The 16,649-nt window shown below is 40.4% G+C and overlaps 1 protein-coding gene across 1 annotated transcript; it reads right to left on the minus strand.

The window, feature by feature from the left end:
- Positions 1–509: 509 nt before the first annotated feature.
- dmbx1a (diencephalon/mesencephalon homeobox 1a) lies at positions 510–6,932 on the minus strand. The gene is made up of 5 exons (XM_085930126.1): positions 6,793–6,932; positions 3,487–3,641; positions 3,183–3,361; positions 2,427–2,805; positions 510–2,340 (listed from the first exon to the last, which is right to left on the minus strand). Exons 2-5 carry the CDS (start codon positions 3,638–3,640, stop codon positions 1,895–1,897), a joined length of 1,158 nt encoding a protein of 385 aa, XP_085786252.1. The 5' UTR covers position 3,641; positions 6,793–6,932; the 3' UTR covers positions 510–1,894.
- Between the last annotated feature and the right edge of the window lie 9,717 nt (positions 6,933–16,649).

A 16,649-nucleotide genomic window follows, 5' to 3' on the forward strand; every position in this document is an offset into this window, starting at 1 on the left:
TGGCCCGCTTATTCATTGGGGATGGCTTATGGCTCCTTGTTTTTTTTTTTTTTAACAATGTTTATTTCCCCACGATATTTCTGTCTCTCTTTTTTTAATTCTCTTATGTTTCTGCCCTTATCGGAATATTTTGTAAAAAATTTTTTAATTTAGTTTGCACATCTCTGGGATGACGATTTTTTTCCTCATCTCAGCAAATGTGAATTATTGTTCCGTTTCATGCTACTAATTAAGACAAACAACTTTATTAAGTTGTTTTAATTAAAGTCTTAAATTTTTTTTAAATTAGAGGACATATTAGTTTATATGGATGTGTCTAATAACACAGCGTCTTTAAATTAAATAAAATCTTAATGTTTTTGAAAATTGGATATAAATAAAATAAATAAAATCCAAAATGCTGTTCACAATGAAACAAATGCACCCAGCAGAAAAAGTTTCCAATGTAAACATCTTCAAGCTGTTTTTTTATTTGTAGATATTTTTCAACAACACTAAGTCTACACTGTTTGGGAAGAGGAAAGGAAACATCTGTCCTCAAAATCTTACATTATAATCTATCTATCTATCTATCACACACCACTGGACCAAGTTGTGGACAAAGACAGAGGATCCGTCGGGGAGGGATGGCATCAGCAAATACAATCTTACAGCTAAAATGACTTAAAGGACTTCCAATATCAGTTATACAACATAGTACAATACTTTACAATTATTAAGATATATTTTATATTTCACATATTAAAATAGTGTGAGTGTGTGTGTTTTCGATTACCATTATCAGCCGATGCCAGAAGTGCTAACAGTCAGTGGGACTTTCATTGAAAAGCAGCAAGTTTCCCCAAGAGACTCTTACTAATTATATCCTATTTTCGGAAGATGGATCAATTCTTTGTCAAGTGATGTCTAATGTGGCTTTATCATTTGACAGTTTAAGTGTAATAACCTTTCTTAAATGGAATGCATGCTAATTATTACATTTGCCCTGGCCCTCCTCCCCCTCGGGCTAAATGTAATTAAAATGCTTTGAGAATTTAGTCACTGAAATCATGTTGGCATTATGTACAAAGCGCTGCATCGCCGACTATTAACTGGTAAATGAGTCAATAATACTGCTGAGGACAATGTGCCTTGCTTTCGCTGCAATGTCGAACATGTGTATATTCCAAAGGTTCAGCAGAAGTTTATTTTTTAATTATTATTCAGCGTTTCACAATATATTTATGGAGCACAAGTCATGGCACAAAGAGGTGGAGGGATTACAAGTAATTTTAGTGAGTCCAAAATCCTCATTTGTATTGGATGGATTCGTTGGAGCTCATCAATCCACCGGACTAAAAAAAAAAACCAAATTGCTCAATAATTTCTTGACAAGATTTGCCGCAACTACTTTGTGGCCACAAATTAATATTTGGTGTGTTTGTTGTACGTATATCATGGCCACAAAATTGTACACCTATTTCACAACCACAAATGACTATTTTGTGTGCACATATTTCATGGCCACAAATACCGTAAATATATTGTGATCGCCATTTCATATTTTTACGAATGAACCTGTATGTAAACCTCATATCGCAGTAACGATTTCAAACAAAAGATGCCGTGTAACGTTTTACCTTGCGGTCACTGTGCTCCACCCCTTAAAAAGTGCCTCTTATATTCACATTATTCTTGTAAACATCACCAGTTATTATTGAACTTGTTTCACGCTTCAAACATGAGCGTCCTTGAGTAGAAACATTCACTTTGTGTGTTTACTTTTTAAAATCTTTTCTCAAGGTTGTCAAGGATTTCTCTTGAGTTTAAACCAGCAGCAAATGCCTTGTCACTAAGCTTTGTACGCACATCGTCCTCGCTTGAAAACTTTGGACACAGATAGAAGCTGGAACTCTCAGTTGGACAAGGCGTCTAGTCCCAAGGAGGCAGCGTGCTGTTTGGCCCTCAGCCGCAGGTTCTCGATACTGGTGGTCTTGCTATTGTGGTTGCTCAGTCCACTTGCGGCCGCCGACGCCTGCAGCAGCGGGCTGCCCCAAACCTGCTGGGCATGATGAGACAGCGACTGGTAGTAAGACTGGCAGGGCAGAGTGCCCAGCGGCGCCGGGGGCATGTTGACGTTCATCCCCAGGTAGGGGAGTGAAGAGGGGGCGGCCAAGTCAAAAGCAGGGTAGTGCACCAGGTTGTTGGTGGCGGCCATGTGCTGGCGGAATTGCTCCTGCAGGCGAAACAGGCTCAGGGGGGAGGAGGAGTACGAGTGGTTTTGGGAGAGGGGACCGCCTCCGCCGGCCAGGCCGCTGCTGGATGACGAAGGAGTCACGGACGGAGAGACGAGAGGTGAGTCTGTACACAGTGAAGAAATTTTTAGAAATCAGACTAAAAAAAGACTTATAGGGACAAAAAAAAAAAAAAGCCTTTCATCTTCTCACCTGCTTTCGGGCTGAGTCTTCTGCAGGGCGAAGAAACGTCCCCTGGTGTCACGGCTCTCTCGCTGTGCTGACATTTACTCTCATCCTCCTTATCTGTTGCGTTGTCCTCCGTCGCAGACTCGCTACCAGACTGCTCGGCCGACGTCACGTTCAGTTCCATGTCCGGTGGGACCGGACGCACCGCCGGACTGTCTGTCTCCAGAGAAGCTGAGGTGGACGGAGGTAAGTGGGGGTCAGGAAGGACAGTCGTGGAAGGTGCAGGAGCATCCTCCTTTTCAGCTGCTCCATCCCCGCTTGTCTCCTTCTGTTTCTGCAGCTGCTCCTTCTGGAGGCTGCGTTGCTTCTTACGGAACTTGGCCCTGCGGTTCTTGAACCAAACCTGGGCAGGTGATAAAGCAGGCAATGGATTTAGGTCGAGTGCAATCTGTTTTATTGCAGAGGTGTGCAAACCCAGTTTTTAAGAGCTTTTTGTTATCTAATTACAATTTCAAACAAATTCACCGCACCAGGTTCAAAACCAATTTAAATCAATAATAATAATCGGTTGAGTTGAACTCAAAATTTCAAAACAATAATGTTTTAAGTTGGGCCATTAATATAAAAATACATTTTAAATCAGTTACAACCTAAGATACTGTTTTATATTTTAAATCATTTCATAAACCTTTTGTCATTGTACACGTACTGTCGCACATATTTTATCATACGTTCCACTGCATTTGTATGCATTTTTTAAAATATCACCCATGTACCCACCTGCACACGGGCCTCGGGCAAGTTGGTGCACATGGCCAGCCGCTCTCGCATCACCACGTCGGGGTAGTGCGTCTTCTGGAAGGTCTTCTCCAGGGCCTCCAGTTGTTGAGCGGTGAAGGCCGTGCGGCTCCGGCGCTGTTTGCGGTGCTGAGAGCCGTAACGAGCTTCGAGGATGATGTCTTGAAATGCGCAGCCGTTGGAAGACACGACACGGCAAGTTTTATTTCACAGTCTGGCGACCCGCTTACTGTCTGTCTGCGTGAGGGCTTTGTAGAAGAGTGAGTGAGTGTGTGCACTCAATTACCAGCAAGTCTCTCCGCCAAAGTGAGCGCGTGCACGGACGGCCTGTAGTCGGGCGCGTGCTGCGCCTGTTGCGCCGCCTGCTGGTGGAGGTTGTACATGGCGCTTAGGGAGTTCATGGCGTGCAGCGAATAGCCGTTCACGCCGTAGTGCTGCATGCTGTGTGGAAAACGCAGAAAACCAGAGAGGATGAAGCCTTTTTTTTTTTTTTTTGACGCACTACTTGCTACTCCGGTGTTAATGTGTGCCCCCGACAAAAGTGTTATCCATTAACATCCAATTATCGCCCTACTCATTCCATTAATTATACAAAAGGATTTTAATTGGGGGCAATTACCGCTCGTTTCCATAATGAACCAGAACGGATGCTTTATTCATGAATGCATTCAGTGATCCCTCAGAAGCCAAATCCCCACGGAAAATGTTTGCTTTGACAGCTCAAGAAAATGTTGATTAACCATCAGTAGGGAAAAAAACTAAATAGCGAGAGAATGTGAAGATTATTTTTTAAATTGGTGCTTTTAAGGTTATCCCCAAATTATCATATGGTTGCATTATGTCTGGCATACTTATCACCAAAAATTACATTATGTAGTTGGCATTAACCAGTCTACAACATGCATGCTTGATGGACCGCTCGAGGACACGATTAGATATGTATTGGTATTATAGTATTAGATATGTATTAATATGGAGGAAGCAGGAGGGGTCTCTCTCCAAGGTCCAATACTTCAATGACATTGGTTAATAAAAGTGTCATAGGTTATTTTTTATTGTGTAACAATGACGTTTCTGCCTTGATCATGTTAACGTATGAAAAAAAGGAGAGGGTGTGCTTTTCAGTTGTAGTTCTGTCCACTTATTGCTGGCAACTCGCAAATGAGATCAAGTAGGCTACAAGACTTAAAAACAATACAAAGGTAAAACAAAGAGATGACAATCCTTCCTTTGACACTAGTGTTATTATTTTTTATTATCTATACATTGCATCGTAGTTCTAATTTTATGGTTAGGTCTACGTATATTATCTTATTTTATTATTATTATATCTTCTGTGCAGGTTTATCTTAAGTTGTAGCTAGTAAGTGCATATGCAGAAAAAATATCTTTACTGCTGTTTTTGTAATATTGATTTGTTAGAATAATTATTTTTGTTTTATTGTTTTGGTATCGTCATGAATTCATATTTCACATGATTATAATATAATCGTGATCTAAATAAGGCTTTATTACTCATGTATTTAGTTGTGCATCATTTTGAGGAGTAATCTGAGCACTATTATTATTATTATTATTATTATTACTATTATTATTATTATTGGTGTGGAACTTACGTGTGCAAGTCCATTCAGCGGCTGTCTGGAGGCTGCAGCAACTGATGGATGTGATGAGGGCAGTGGGGAATCGTTTAATTCGCCGGGACAGAAGGTGCTTCGCTAAACATTTACTTTCCTCCCTCAAGTATTTGACTTGAATGCCCCCCGACTCCCAGACCCCCCACCCTCCTTTCCATCCCTCCCCCTTCTCCTCTCTGGCGGCCTCTTATCCCATCGCCCCCGGGCAACGTTTTGGCTGAGATGTATGGCTTCTCCGCGGGTAAAAATATGCATGTTGATCCCCATTTGGCTCCCCGTCTAATGGAAGTGCAAATAGGTTTCGACTGCGAGGCCCTCCATTTATCATCAACGCTGACACATGCATGCACGGCGGACGGCCTTTTTATACGTTGAGAATTCCGAGTGTACGTTTAAATGCACTTGGGGTGACTGCATTGTCCTACCGCAAACTGGATCACAGGAATTACTGGTTTCTCTTGCACACATTTGCGGCAAATGGAACACAATGGTTTATCACGGTGGGCCGCGATTTTGCCGTGCAGGCTGCAAGAGTGCTGCGGGCAGGCGACTGGGGACCTCCTGCTGGTAGAGCTGCTCAATGCTTCGATTAGCAAAGCGTCATTATGGAAATTGGTATGTACAGTGCAAGTCTTTTGATGCTAGTAAATGAGGAAAAATGGTATTTGATAGCAACCCTCAGGGGCTGGACAATCTGCTCTGCGCTCGGGACGGTCACATACAGGGCCAAGACCCGCTTTTCTTTTATATGTCATTTTGAATTTATTGTCAAGATAGCATTTAAAAACACTGTGTTTGCTAAAAGTCTGTAGATCTTTCAGGGAAATTGGCAAAAGTTCAATACAAACAATTTGATGTTTGTTGGTGTTCTTGTGTTCCAACAATGTAATTATTGATAAAAAAATAAATAAAATAAAATGTCAGAATCCGGTTGTATTGTTTATTTTCTTGTATCACCGACCAAATGGTTTTCTATATGAAAAACAAAATATCTACGGATTTCTGAGATTTATTAGACCAAAATACTTGGAAATTAAACATCAGACCCAAAAAATTGTTGTGGGATATTAAAACCTTAATCTTGGGAATTTCAAAATCTTAAAATATCAAATAATCAATATTATGAATTCCTTTTAATATATTACAATTAGCTGTGGTGTTTAGGTTATTGTTGTTCACATGCGTGCCTACAGTCATATTTTAGGTAATATTAATGCCACCCTTTGCTTTAAAAGTGCGCCTTAAAAAAGTTGAATTGGATTAGATTGGAATGAATTTTTGTGCTTGAAAGTTTACATAATCTGTCAAAATATTGTCAATACATTTATCATGTAGTTTATTGGCAAAATATGAAAAGACTGGAGCATCTCATTTTCTTTTATGGTCTATTTGTGTTAATTTGAACTCTAGTGAAAATACTTGTTTTGCCTAATCACGTGGCAAATTCTCCCTGGGTTTTGTAAATTTATAAGAGCGACTGTACTTAAATTGCCATCATTACGTTTCTTCATTGACTGGCTGAACCCATCATACGGTTCTATTGGGCTATAATGAGACGTTTTCAAACAAAATCTACCTTAGGTCACGTGTGTAAATAAAACGAGTCCTACCGGAAACTGTTTATTTGTAATGACACGTGGTCCCAAATCTTTTATCCCGTAATAAATAAGAATCAATTGGAATTTAACGGGGCTTTTTTGGTGACCTTTTTGACATTCGACCTACCGTGTATTTTGGAATGACAGTACCCCGTATTGTGTAATACCACTTACAGGCGCGTGTATATTTTTCTTGAGAAAAACATATAAGCAGTACACGGTGGTCTTAAAGTTACATGCAGTAACGTAAACGAATATTGGAAGACAGAAGAAAAAAGTCGTGTCAAAGTTCAGCCAACCGTGAGCTGATTTTTTTAAGTTGTTTAAAAAAAAAAGAGTGAAAGTATTTTTTTTTACCTTATAATGTCAGTCAGTTGACACACGGTAAATCTTGTATTTTTTCCTCCAACGCCGTTAAAAGTAGCGCAGTCTTCTTGCGCGTCTTGTTTCCAAGTCCACAGTGCGCGCGCGTTCGCGTGTAGGTGGGACTCGTCCAAGACTTGTCGGAGTCGGCGGGGGAGACTGACAAGGGCCTTTTATGAAGGAGCGTGTGGGCCGACTCATGCTGACTCTCTATTGGCTGTCTGCGACGTCATTCAAAACAACAGCCAATTAAAAGTCGCCCTTGGATTTTTACTTTCTAAATTGATCTACTTTGAGCAGATGTTGTTTTCGTGCCATATGAGCAAAAGTGGTGCGTAATAATAATATTTATACATTTTCTCATTTAGTGTGTGAAAATAACAATTATTTCAGTATTTTTTATGTTTTTCGATTGTCCCATTCCTAGATGCGATCTGCTGAATACTTTGTATAAAGAGGGAAGAAACCTTTGGTTTGTTTGCGTTTGGGCTTTTTTTTTTTTTTGTGGAAGGAGAGACTTTGTCAAAATGACTATATGCCAGGGTGCTGCCTCGAGACTCTCCTCCCAGCCTGTAAGGATTTGGTATGGGATAGGGAAGACAAGACGCCACCCCAGCCTCCCAAAACCCCTGTCTTAAAATGACTGCGGGTAAGAGGATTACGGCAATAATGCCCTTCTCTTCTTGAAGGGTTTTTTTTCTCCCTTTTTTTGGGAGGGGGGGAGAAAGCACGAGAGAGAAGATATCTTCTCCCGGAGCAAAACCGTTTAGGTAGGGAATTAAGGGCAGCGCAAAGTAGCCTTTTAATGCATAAGCTTGCATATTTGGTTGCACGGAGATCCTGTGGGAAAGGGTTTGTTTGGGGCAGTTTGATCTGTGACAGTGTTGGACACTAATTTCAACAGGTTGGACGAACAATTCAGTGATACAAGTTGAATTATTCACCATCATGTTTATTAGACAATTGACAATCATTTAAAAATAACGTGGCATTAATATTTAAAAGCTGCTGTTTTCAGATTTCTTTAATCGTGAAATAAAAAAAAATATTTTTCATGACTATATGAATTATTTGAGTGACAAAAATAAAAATTAAATTTACCCATGTAAAAACAGAAAATATTGGTTGATATTTAGAATAAGATAATGTAATTTATTTTCTTTTTTTCAATTATTTTTAGCATCTGTCACCTTAGTTTAGCACCCATGCATGAATTCTTCTCTCTCTCTCTCTCTCTCTCTCTCTCTCTCTCTCTCTCTCTCTCTCTCTCTCTCTCTCTCTCTCTCTCTCTCTCTCTCTCTCTCTCTCCGCGCGAGAGAAAGAGGATTAACTTGTGAACCAATGGAAATAAGAACTTAAACGGGAGGTAAATCTGGCCACTGTCTTTTTGTAAGGAGCGTCTCTAAAGCAATTAAAGCGAGAAAGCGTTTTCTTCTGAGCGCCTCTCCACCCAAAGCTCCTTATAAAGCGACGAGAGCTGTCCAGCGAGTCTGAGGGGCTTAAACGTCCCCAAAAACAGCTCCCCTTACCCCTTTAGCCTGTAGTGGTGCACTGCTCAACACAACATTGCTAAACACTGACCTCCCCCAAGTTGATAAAAACTCTTTTAAAAAAATAAATTGAACCTCAGAATTTCCCCCAAACTCTCTGAGATGATTTCAAAAATTTCACCTGACTTTTTACTTTTTAACTTTACTAAAAAAAAAGCTGTGAAGTGCTGTATGGTGAATGATGCTCCCTAATAGCTAATTATGAGTCTTAATGATGTTTCTGCAACTTCATGAATACATTAGGTGTGCAATCCTGCAAAATTCAGCCTCCGCGGCACCATTCAAGGGTATTTCAGCATCTGTTCATCCCACAGCAATTAATCATTTTGATGTGTAGTTTAAAATCGACTACTTGCAGGCGACCTTTTTCTTTCTTTTTTTTTTAATAACAAAGCAATTTGCCTTGAGCCGCCTCTCGAATGCATTTTTAGCACATTTTCACTATCCACTCTTTTATGCTTGATTTATTTTCTAAACGCTTACGAGGGAAATTGATTTAAAGAGGGCGTGAGGTGTTATTGTCAGACGAATCCTGCTAATAGCTCCTTTATCGTGACAAGATCTCAGAATCTCTGTGAACAAATCCCTCATCTCAAAGTTTTCAACCTATCACTTTCCTCTAATAGTTGCAGATTTTTACACCCCCCATCCATCGATGGATCCATCCATCCATCCATCCATCCATCCATCCATCCATCCATCCATCCATCCATCCATCCATCCATCCATCCATCCCATGCAACCCCCCCTTCTTCTTCTCCCTTGTCTCAATTCCTCCGTCGCCTTTCTTTTTCTTGCCTGCGCTCTTCTTTTTTCCTGCCTGGCCCACATCCCTCTGCACAAGGGGGCCTATTGTGTAGTCCTAATCCAGAGGCAACACAGTTTTAGGGACATGCAGGGATAAAAGGCCCATCAAGCCCACAACTTTATGGGGGCAAATCTCTCCCTAATCCTTCGCTTTATCTAAACAAAAGCCCCTCTGCCTTAATCCACCTATGTGCTGGAAAAAAAAACCCTGAAGATGCAGTGAAAGGGTGAGAGAACAAGAGTTTGGAGCATGGAAGGGAAAGGTGAGATCATACCGGGCGGGTTGCTGAGAGAGCAAAATGCGACCAAGGTATGCCGGATAAGACTTCCATGGATTTCATGTTTCAAGACATTCCGAAAATTTTCAGATCAAGATCAATGGTAGAAATTTGACTCTGTTGAAGGTTGCAAAATTCCAAGAACTTTCAAAGTTGTCAAATTTTCATAAGCATGAATGGGAATTCATGGGAATAAACTAGAAATCATTTTTGTGCCATGTAAAGTTTCTAATTGGTATTAGGAGCCAAATTCCCCATTTTAACCAGAATAACTCTGAGATAACTAAAAATAGCAAACGGCTGGTAGCTGAATTTGAACAAATATTCAAGGGTATGCTAACAAGATATTATTACAATGGCACAATTAATTTGTCTCAAAAATATTTTTTTCTGCTTGAATAAAATTCAAAAATATATTTTTTTAGCTCGAACCAGTTACAGCAAGGACAGGACTAACGCTCCATTTGAAAATAAATTGTGCAACCCATCTTTCTCCCTCTTGATTCTGCAGTTTAAAATAAGTGTTGAACTCACTTAAAGATAATCACTACATTTTTGAGCTAATCTTCCTAATTCCGTTTGACCCAGGTGTGGGCTCCCACTCTTATCCTGGTTCCATTCTTTTCCCTCAATTAAGGCGATCTTAAGAGGTGCTGAAGAAACTATCCTGTTGTAAAGCTTCTCTGTGGAGAGAATCCCTTCCCTTCCTCTCAAGCATCTGTCTTACTTTAGTGACAATCCCACCGCACTTTACAGATGGTCAGGACATAAGCTGGAGATGACTCTCTGAAAGTTGAGAGCTTACAAGGTTTAAACCGAAGCTCTGAGAACAAAAAAAAAAACTGCTCAGACTCTTCGCTTCTTCTTGTCATTCTCAATCAGCTATCCCAGCCTGAAAATCAATCAAACCTGTCAAAAAGCCTTTTATTTGACACATTTGCCATCGTTAACTCTGCCAATTACCATCTCCTCCTTGGCTCTGTTCATTCCTAATAGAGCTAACAAGAGCTAATGAAGTGAATAGTTGTGGCAATTAAGTCATTAGACGCAATTAAGACAATCCAATAGAACCCACCGAGGACCAGGAGAAAAGGAAGAAGGAGAGAAATCCAAGAAGCAGTCGACCCAAAAGCACCAACTGTGGAATCACAGAAAGCTTTCGACTGGATTGAGAGAATTTTTCCCCCCCTCGGTAGTATCACTGGAAATACTTGAACCATTATAAGGCTGATCAGCACTTGGCTGAAGGCGTCTGGTTCCGCCATGCAGGGATTACACCTGGCCTCAGGAGGGAGGGGGAGGGGAAGGGGGGATCCTAAATAGGCAAGCAGACAGTGAAGGAGACAGCCTCCATGCATTCCTTCACAATAAAGTATAAATCCTCTTCTTCACAGCGCATTACAGGAATGAACATAAGGGATTGTGTCATTGTTGCTCTATAATCGGGATCAAACTCCTTGTTTTACAAATGGCCCTCTTTAAAAAGCTTGCTCTTTTTGTTTTTTTGATCCTGTATTAACCTGCTGTTTCCTCATCAGGAGGCTTTTATTCCGTCGGGTCCATATGCAGGTCAGCATTGAGATAATCAGACATTTTTATGGACACTCAATTTGGGAAACTAACTTACAATGTTCACTTTCATTCCAGAGGTGTTTGATGCGCTTTGATGGGAGGTAGTGCGAAGTAACAAAGTACCAATATTTTCATATTGTAGTTAAAAAAAATAAAAATAAAATATATATATATATATATATATATATATATATATATATATATATATATATATATATAGTGTTAGTTAGGGTTAGAGTAGCTCAGTGCTGGCTGGCAGGGAGTCCATGCGGAAGGAGATTGGTGGCCATTTGCTTGTTATACTGTGTTCTTATGTAAGACTTAGCTTTTCTTGTTTTTTATAAAGTATTTTGGCTAATGTCTCTTCATTTGCTCAGACGTTTTACGAGTTTATATATATATATATATATATATATACACAGGAAAAGATTAGATTATGATTCATTTGAGACGTTGCACCAAAATATATCAAATATAATAATATAATATAATATAATATATAATATCAAAAGACGTGTCTCTGATGGTGTACACTAAGATACAATAGCTTCTCAAATGCCTTTGCACATGTCCTTGCCCTCAAAAGCTAAGGGTAATATCCTATCCTGCCTCCAAAGTGGAGATGGAGGCAGTTTTCTCTGTTCGTTGAACATGCAGCCGGCATGAAATCACCTCAGAAAGAAATGCTGAAGCTGTCAACCTCCTCTCATGTCATAAAAGTATCATATCAAAGTATTGAAATGAATGAAGCCACGTAATGTCCTTGTCCATTTTTTTAAATTGAATCATTGAAATTATGATGCACGCATTGCTTATTCACATTCTATTCATTGTTTCTTTTTACTGTTAAGTACAATACTGTCAAGTACAACTTTCCTATTAAAATCATGTGGAACAAATTAACAGCAGTTCAAACAGGAAGTGCCCCAAGTGGAACAGGAAGTGAATGAAAGTGTGCTTTTCCCACTGACTGATTGGGCTGAGTCCCGGCAGCGGGTCCGATGTCAGCCCACTTTTGTAGTCATGATTGGAGGCCCCCTGACTGCCGCTGCTCCTCTTCTCTGTCTGTTGCCTCTCAAAGGAACCTTGCTGGGCCCAACTGTCTGTGTAACAAGCTGGGCAGGGCGCTCACACTGGGCTCTATGCAACTGCGTGTGTGCGTGTTTACATTTGTGTATATGGGCTTGCAGTGAGCACTTTGAGTATGTGTTTGTTAAAAGAGCCTCCTGGTGTGAGAGAGAGCAACACACACACGCACGCACACACACGCACACACCTCGGTGATCCTCCGCTACTTTGTGACAGCGGGCAGGGGGCGGAGCAGGAGGCTAATAGATATGTTTGTTTACCTATTAGTCCTTGACTTGATCAATTGATCAGCAGACTAATTCTCTGCCACGCTGGCTCATTACATTTCCATTTAAATTGCAAATGGATTTTTTCGAGTTTTCATCTTCCATTCCCGACTCGGTGTGCTTGTTTGCTTTTGTGCACTAAGTGTGTGCGTGTTTGTGTGTGTTTTATTTTTATTTGACACTTTTATTTTAGAAACACATTTTGCTAGTACAAAACAGAAAAAAAAAAAACAACTCAACACATCTCGACAGCACCGAGAGCACATTATTGAGCTGAACTGGCATGAATGTTTGAAGACAGATTGACAAAGTTGTGAGAAGTAAAACCTTGTTGCTAGATAGCTGACAAGCACAAATGAGCATTGTTGCTCATCTTGTTGTATACAGTGTGTGGATATAAAAAGTCTACACACCCCTGTTCAATGGGGGAAAAAAATAGACCACAAAATTTACTTTCAAAATGTTTTCTGGCATTATTATGATCTAAAAACTCTACAACTCAACTGACATACAATCTTTTTTAGAAGGCACGTAAAAATAAATTACTGCAATTATGTAGGTAGCCGCACACATGTTGATTTGCACCACAAGGCAATATTGCCCATGCAATAGTTTATATTAGACATGGTTATGGACTGAGCCAAAAAAAAAAAAAACAGTCCCCCATTTTTTTTGGGTTTTTTGTATAACGGTTTACTGTAAACTGTATGAACATGGAGCCCAATTTGGAATCTCAAGGGACTTGTTCATTTGCTTCCCTGGCTTGTTTGCCATAATGGGCTTTATTTGATGACTCCTCACCCCTGTCAGATTCCACCATGATCCAAGCCAATACACACATTCCTCACCATGCACACACACACACACACACACACACACACACACACACACACACACACACACACACACACACTAAGATCAATGGTCATAAATTTGATCCGTGACAAGTCTGGCACATACACCCACGAGGCCTTTGGTCACACTGTTTCTGTTGACCACTCCTTACACTCGCCACACACACGGGCGGCCAAACCCTCTCGTCGCCTCTTTCCCCTGACACACTTGTCAAGAACCTCGTTGACCCCTGACCCCGCCCCACTTGGCTCTATTATTGATTTTTTTTTTTTCCTGCTCCGACCCTCTCAATCTCGGATGGGCGGAATTAGCGGTGGTCGTCAGGTAGACGGGAGGGGACGGAGAGGATGAAGGCCGGCGATCAATGAGTGCTGATGGCTGAGCTTGCAGCAGCACAAACAACACTTGGGCATGAAAAAAAAAAAATCGGAAGAGCTCTGGGCACGATGGCCAAGCAACGGTCGAGGTGGGGAGAGATGGAGGATGGAGGATTCGTAGCACTTTGCGTTGACTACATTGCAGGAAGCTGCAGTTTTTATTGTTGTTGTTATTTAAGAAATTAGCTTGACACTACCAATGTATACAGAAGTTCAATGAACCAAAGAAACAAAAGCTGCATCAAAAGAGTTGTTTTTAATATTTCTATACATCTCAATATGTCAACAATGTGAGAGTATTAGCAGAATCATTGATGAAGGTGAAGGCGTACCTAATGAACTGTCCACGTCCAATTTTTTGCCTCCTTTTTGCGGTATGTGAATGTGCTTCCTGTCAGTGGGACGCAAAGAGCTTTTTAAGCAACTATTTGTCCTTTTTCAACACATCTTGCAATAATCCCTCCTCGCTCCTTAGCTCCTCTGCCACCTGCTTATGGATCAGGTTTGCGATTTCCCAGCAGTGGAGGTGACACACTTAAACGTAATCTTTTTTTTTTCCCTGATTTAATTTCCTGCCGTCTTCTCCTCTGATTCTCTCCCTGTCACATTAGACGCAGTTGAGAGACTGATTTGGCGTTCATAATCTCCCCTCCCCCCCTCCCACTTGGAGAAACCTTGAAATATCATAAGGAGATTATTTTATTCGTAATTGATTGAGTGGCTCCTCACCTCAGACCACAATACTTCAAAGTGTCTGAATTAAGACTTGGGATGGGAGCGCCGGGAAGGCGGCGTGCCTCCGTGCGGCCGAGGGTCGTGCGGCTGAGCCTCTTTGGCGGGCAAATAAGAGCTGAATCGGAGCCTGTGAAGGTGGCTAATTGGCTAAAAGAGAGACGTGTGGGTCAGAGAAGCGTTCAGATGATTCTGCTCAGCCTCTTCAGGCTCATTCTAAGCTCCAAAATGGGTCACATGGGATTCTGGGTAGAAGGCAAAAAGTTTGGCAACTTTTGTAAACACCTTTTACTGATTTTTTTTTTTTAATTATCCAATGACTTCTTATTTTCAAGGTACGAGCCAGCCTTCTAAAAATATTTTCTGCTTTGACTCAAAAGTATTTTCAAAAAAAGAGGCTTCAAGCTACATCAGTGCTAATATATAATGGGAATCCCCTTAGACAGGCTAATGAATAGCATCTTTGTCGCTGCGTTACAACCCTTTAAGAAATTTAAATCTAAACACAAATGGTCAAGACATTTGGATTTGCTTGGAGTTGCCAATCCTCAACGATCAACCATCAAGTTTTTTTGGACTTTTAAAACGAGAGTAAAAAAATGAGCGAAGAAAGTGCATTGTCCATCTTCATATCTCCCCTCTCTAATTTTCTCTCTTGCCGCCCACGTTCCTTTCTCTGTTACTTATCCCTTTTGTCCCAGCATGTCCCCCTCTCTTCTCACTATCAGTCCTGACCCAGTACTGATCTTAATCCTCTTACCTCGCCGCTCCATTACCCACTTCAGCCATTTTTGCATATACACACACCAAAGAAACAGGGGTTCCTCTTATATATGATCTCTCCTCAACTTGAGGGGTGGGGGGGGGCATGTATGTATAATTTTCTTCTTGCAAAACTTTCTCCTCACATTCAATTTAAAAGTGGCATAAATCAGTTCCCTGATGTGCAGGTGTGACTGATCTGTTGGGGATTATCTCAGGTTTTGTGTTGTTTTTAATCCTTAAATACCACTTTTAACCCCTTCATTGCTGGTAGGGAAAAACAATTTAAAAAAAATCTATGAATGGATGAATCTGTGGAGCATGTGGAGTTCCGCTGTATTCTTTATCATCAGTAAAGAACAAGTAAGCTTACTGCAACTGCACTATACTGCCCCCAAGTGGCCATGGCATGCACACCAGAAGGAGCAGCACAATAGCCATTGAATGGAAACAAAATGTTTTTAAATATTTTATAGTGTATTTCATAATAATGTTTCTATAAATGTACAATACTATAAAGGTCTCTTATTTTGATACAGTATCTTTCTTGTGCATTACCCGTTTCTTTATTCTCTAATTTACAGCCTCTCTCTCTGGGGAGAGATTAACTACAAATCCCCCGACGGCCCTTTGCTTAATTGATATGATTTAAGTATTACAAGGGCCTGGGTGGTTTTGCTAATTTCTCTGAGAGAGCCACCCTTTCCATTCTCTATGTTCGTTCACTATAACGTTTGTGCAACGCAGCCAGGAGCAAGAACAACATTTTCAAAAACATAATGTAAAAATATGACTTACAAAAACACAAAATGCTATGAAGAATAAACCACATCTGGAATAAAATATATGAAAAATATTTTGCCAAATTTGCTGCATTCCATTGAAATTATTTACAAATTCCCATTCTTGTCCCTGTAATTTTTCACCTTAAGACACCAAAATCTCAATAATACAATATTTCAATCATCTTTGGTTACCTTGACTCCACTGCCAAAAGGTGAAGCCACATTCACATCTCCACCACAGTGTCAAATCAGAGGATTTTCAGACATTCCCCTCACAAATCCAGCGATTAGTCTTCATCTCCGTTGCTTATAATCTCTAAATCTTGTTTGTAGCACAACGAGATGATGCCATGAAAAGCCCAGAACAGAACACACTTCCATTATAAATCACATTTTATGAGCAATGAATACAACTTCATGCGAGCATAGTAGGGTGAGTGTATATTTGACACGTTCACATTCCTCATATACATCTTTCTGCCACTAAACCTGTGCAGAGTGTGTTGACTCTATTAACAGCCCCGTGCTGAAATGTTACACCCGCACTGCAAATACGTAACGTAGACGTCGCGTCCTTTCATCCCTCATCTGCTTCTCTTCCTCTCATTCAGCAAAAACAATTTAGTGGAAAAAACAATATGTATGTTTTGGGGGTACTGGTGTTCTTCTGCTAACAACGCAGGCAAAAGTTCCCCCGCCCCAAAAACATAAACAAGATGGCTTTTTTTAATTTGATACTTTTTTTTTTTAATTGACTGTATGCAATATGTGATAATCA

The sequence above is a fragment of the Syngnathus leptorhynchus genome, chromosome 14 (assembly GCF_054491065.1).
Source record: "Syngnathus leptorhynchus isolate UIUO chromosome 14, UIUO_Slep, whole genome shotgun sequence".
NCBI lineage: Eukaryota > Metazoa > Chordata > Actinopteri > Syngnathiformes > Syngnathidae > Syngnathus > Syngnathus leptorhynchus.

Bases quoted from the DNA above. Each gene is read 5' to 3' on its own strand.
- dmbx1a (XM_085930126.1), bottom strand. From the start codon at position 3,640: ATGCAGCACTACGGCGTGAACGGCTATTCGCTGCACGCCATGAACTCC. The intron at 3,362-3,486 runs GTAATTGAGTGC...GCGCATTTCAAG, and splicing joins TTTGGCGGAGAGACTTGCTG to ACATCATCCTCGAAGCTCGT. The intron at 2,341-2,426 runs GTGAGAAGATGA...CACTGTGTACAG, and splicing joins AAGACTCAGCCCGAAAGCAG to ACTCACCTCTCGTCTCTCCG.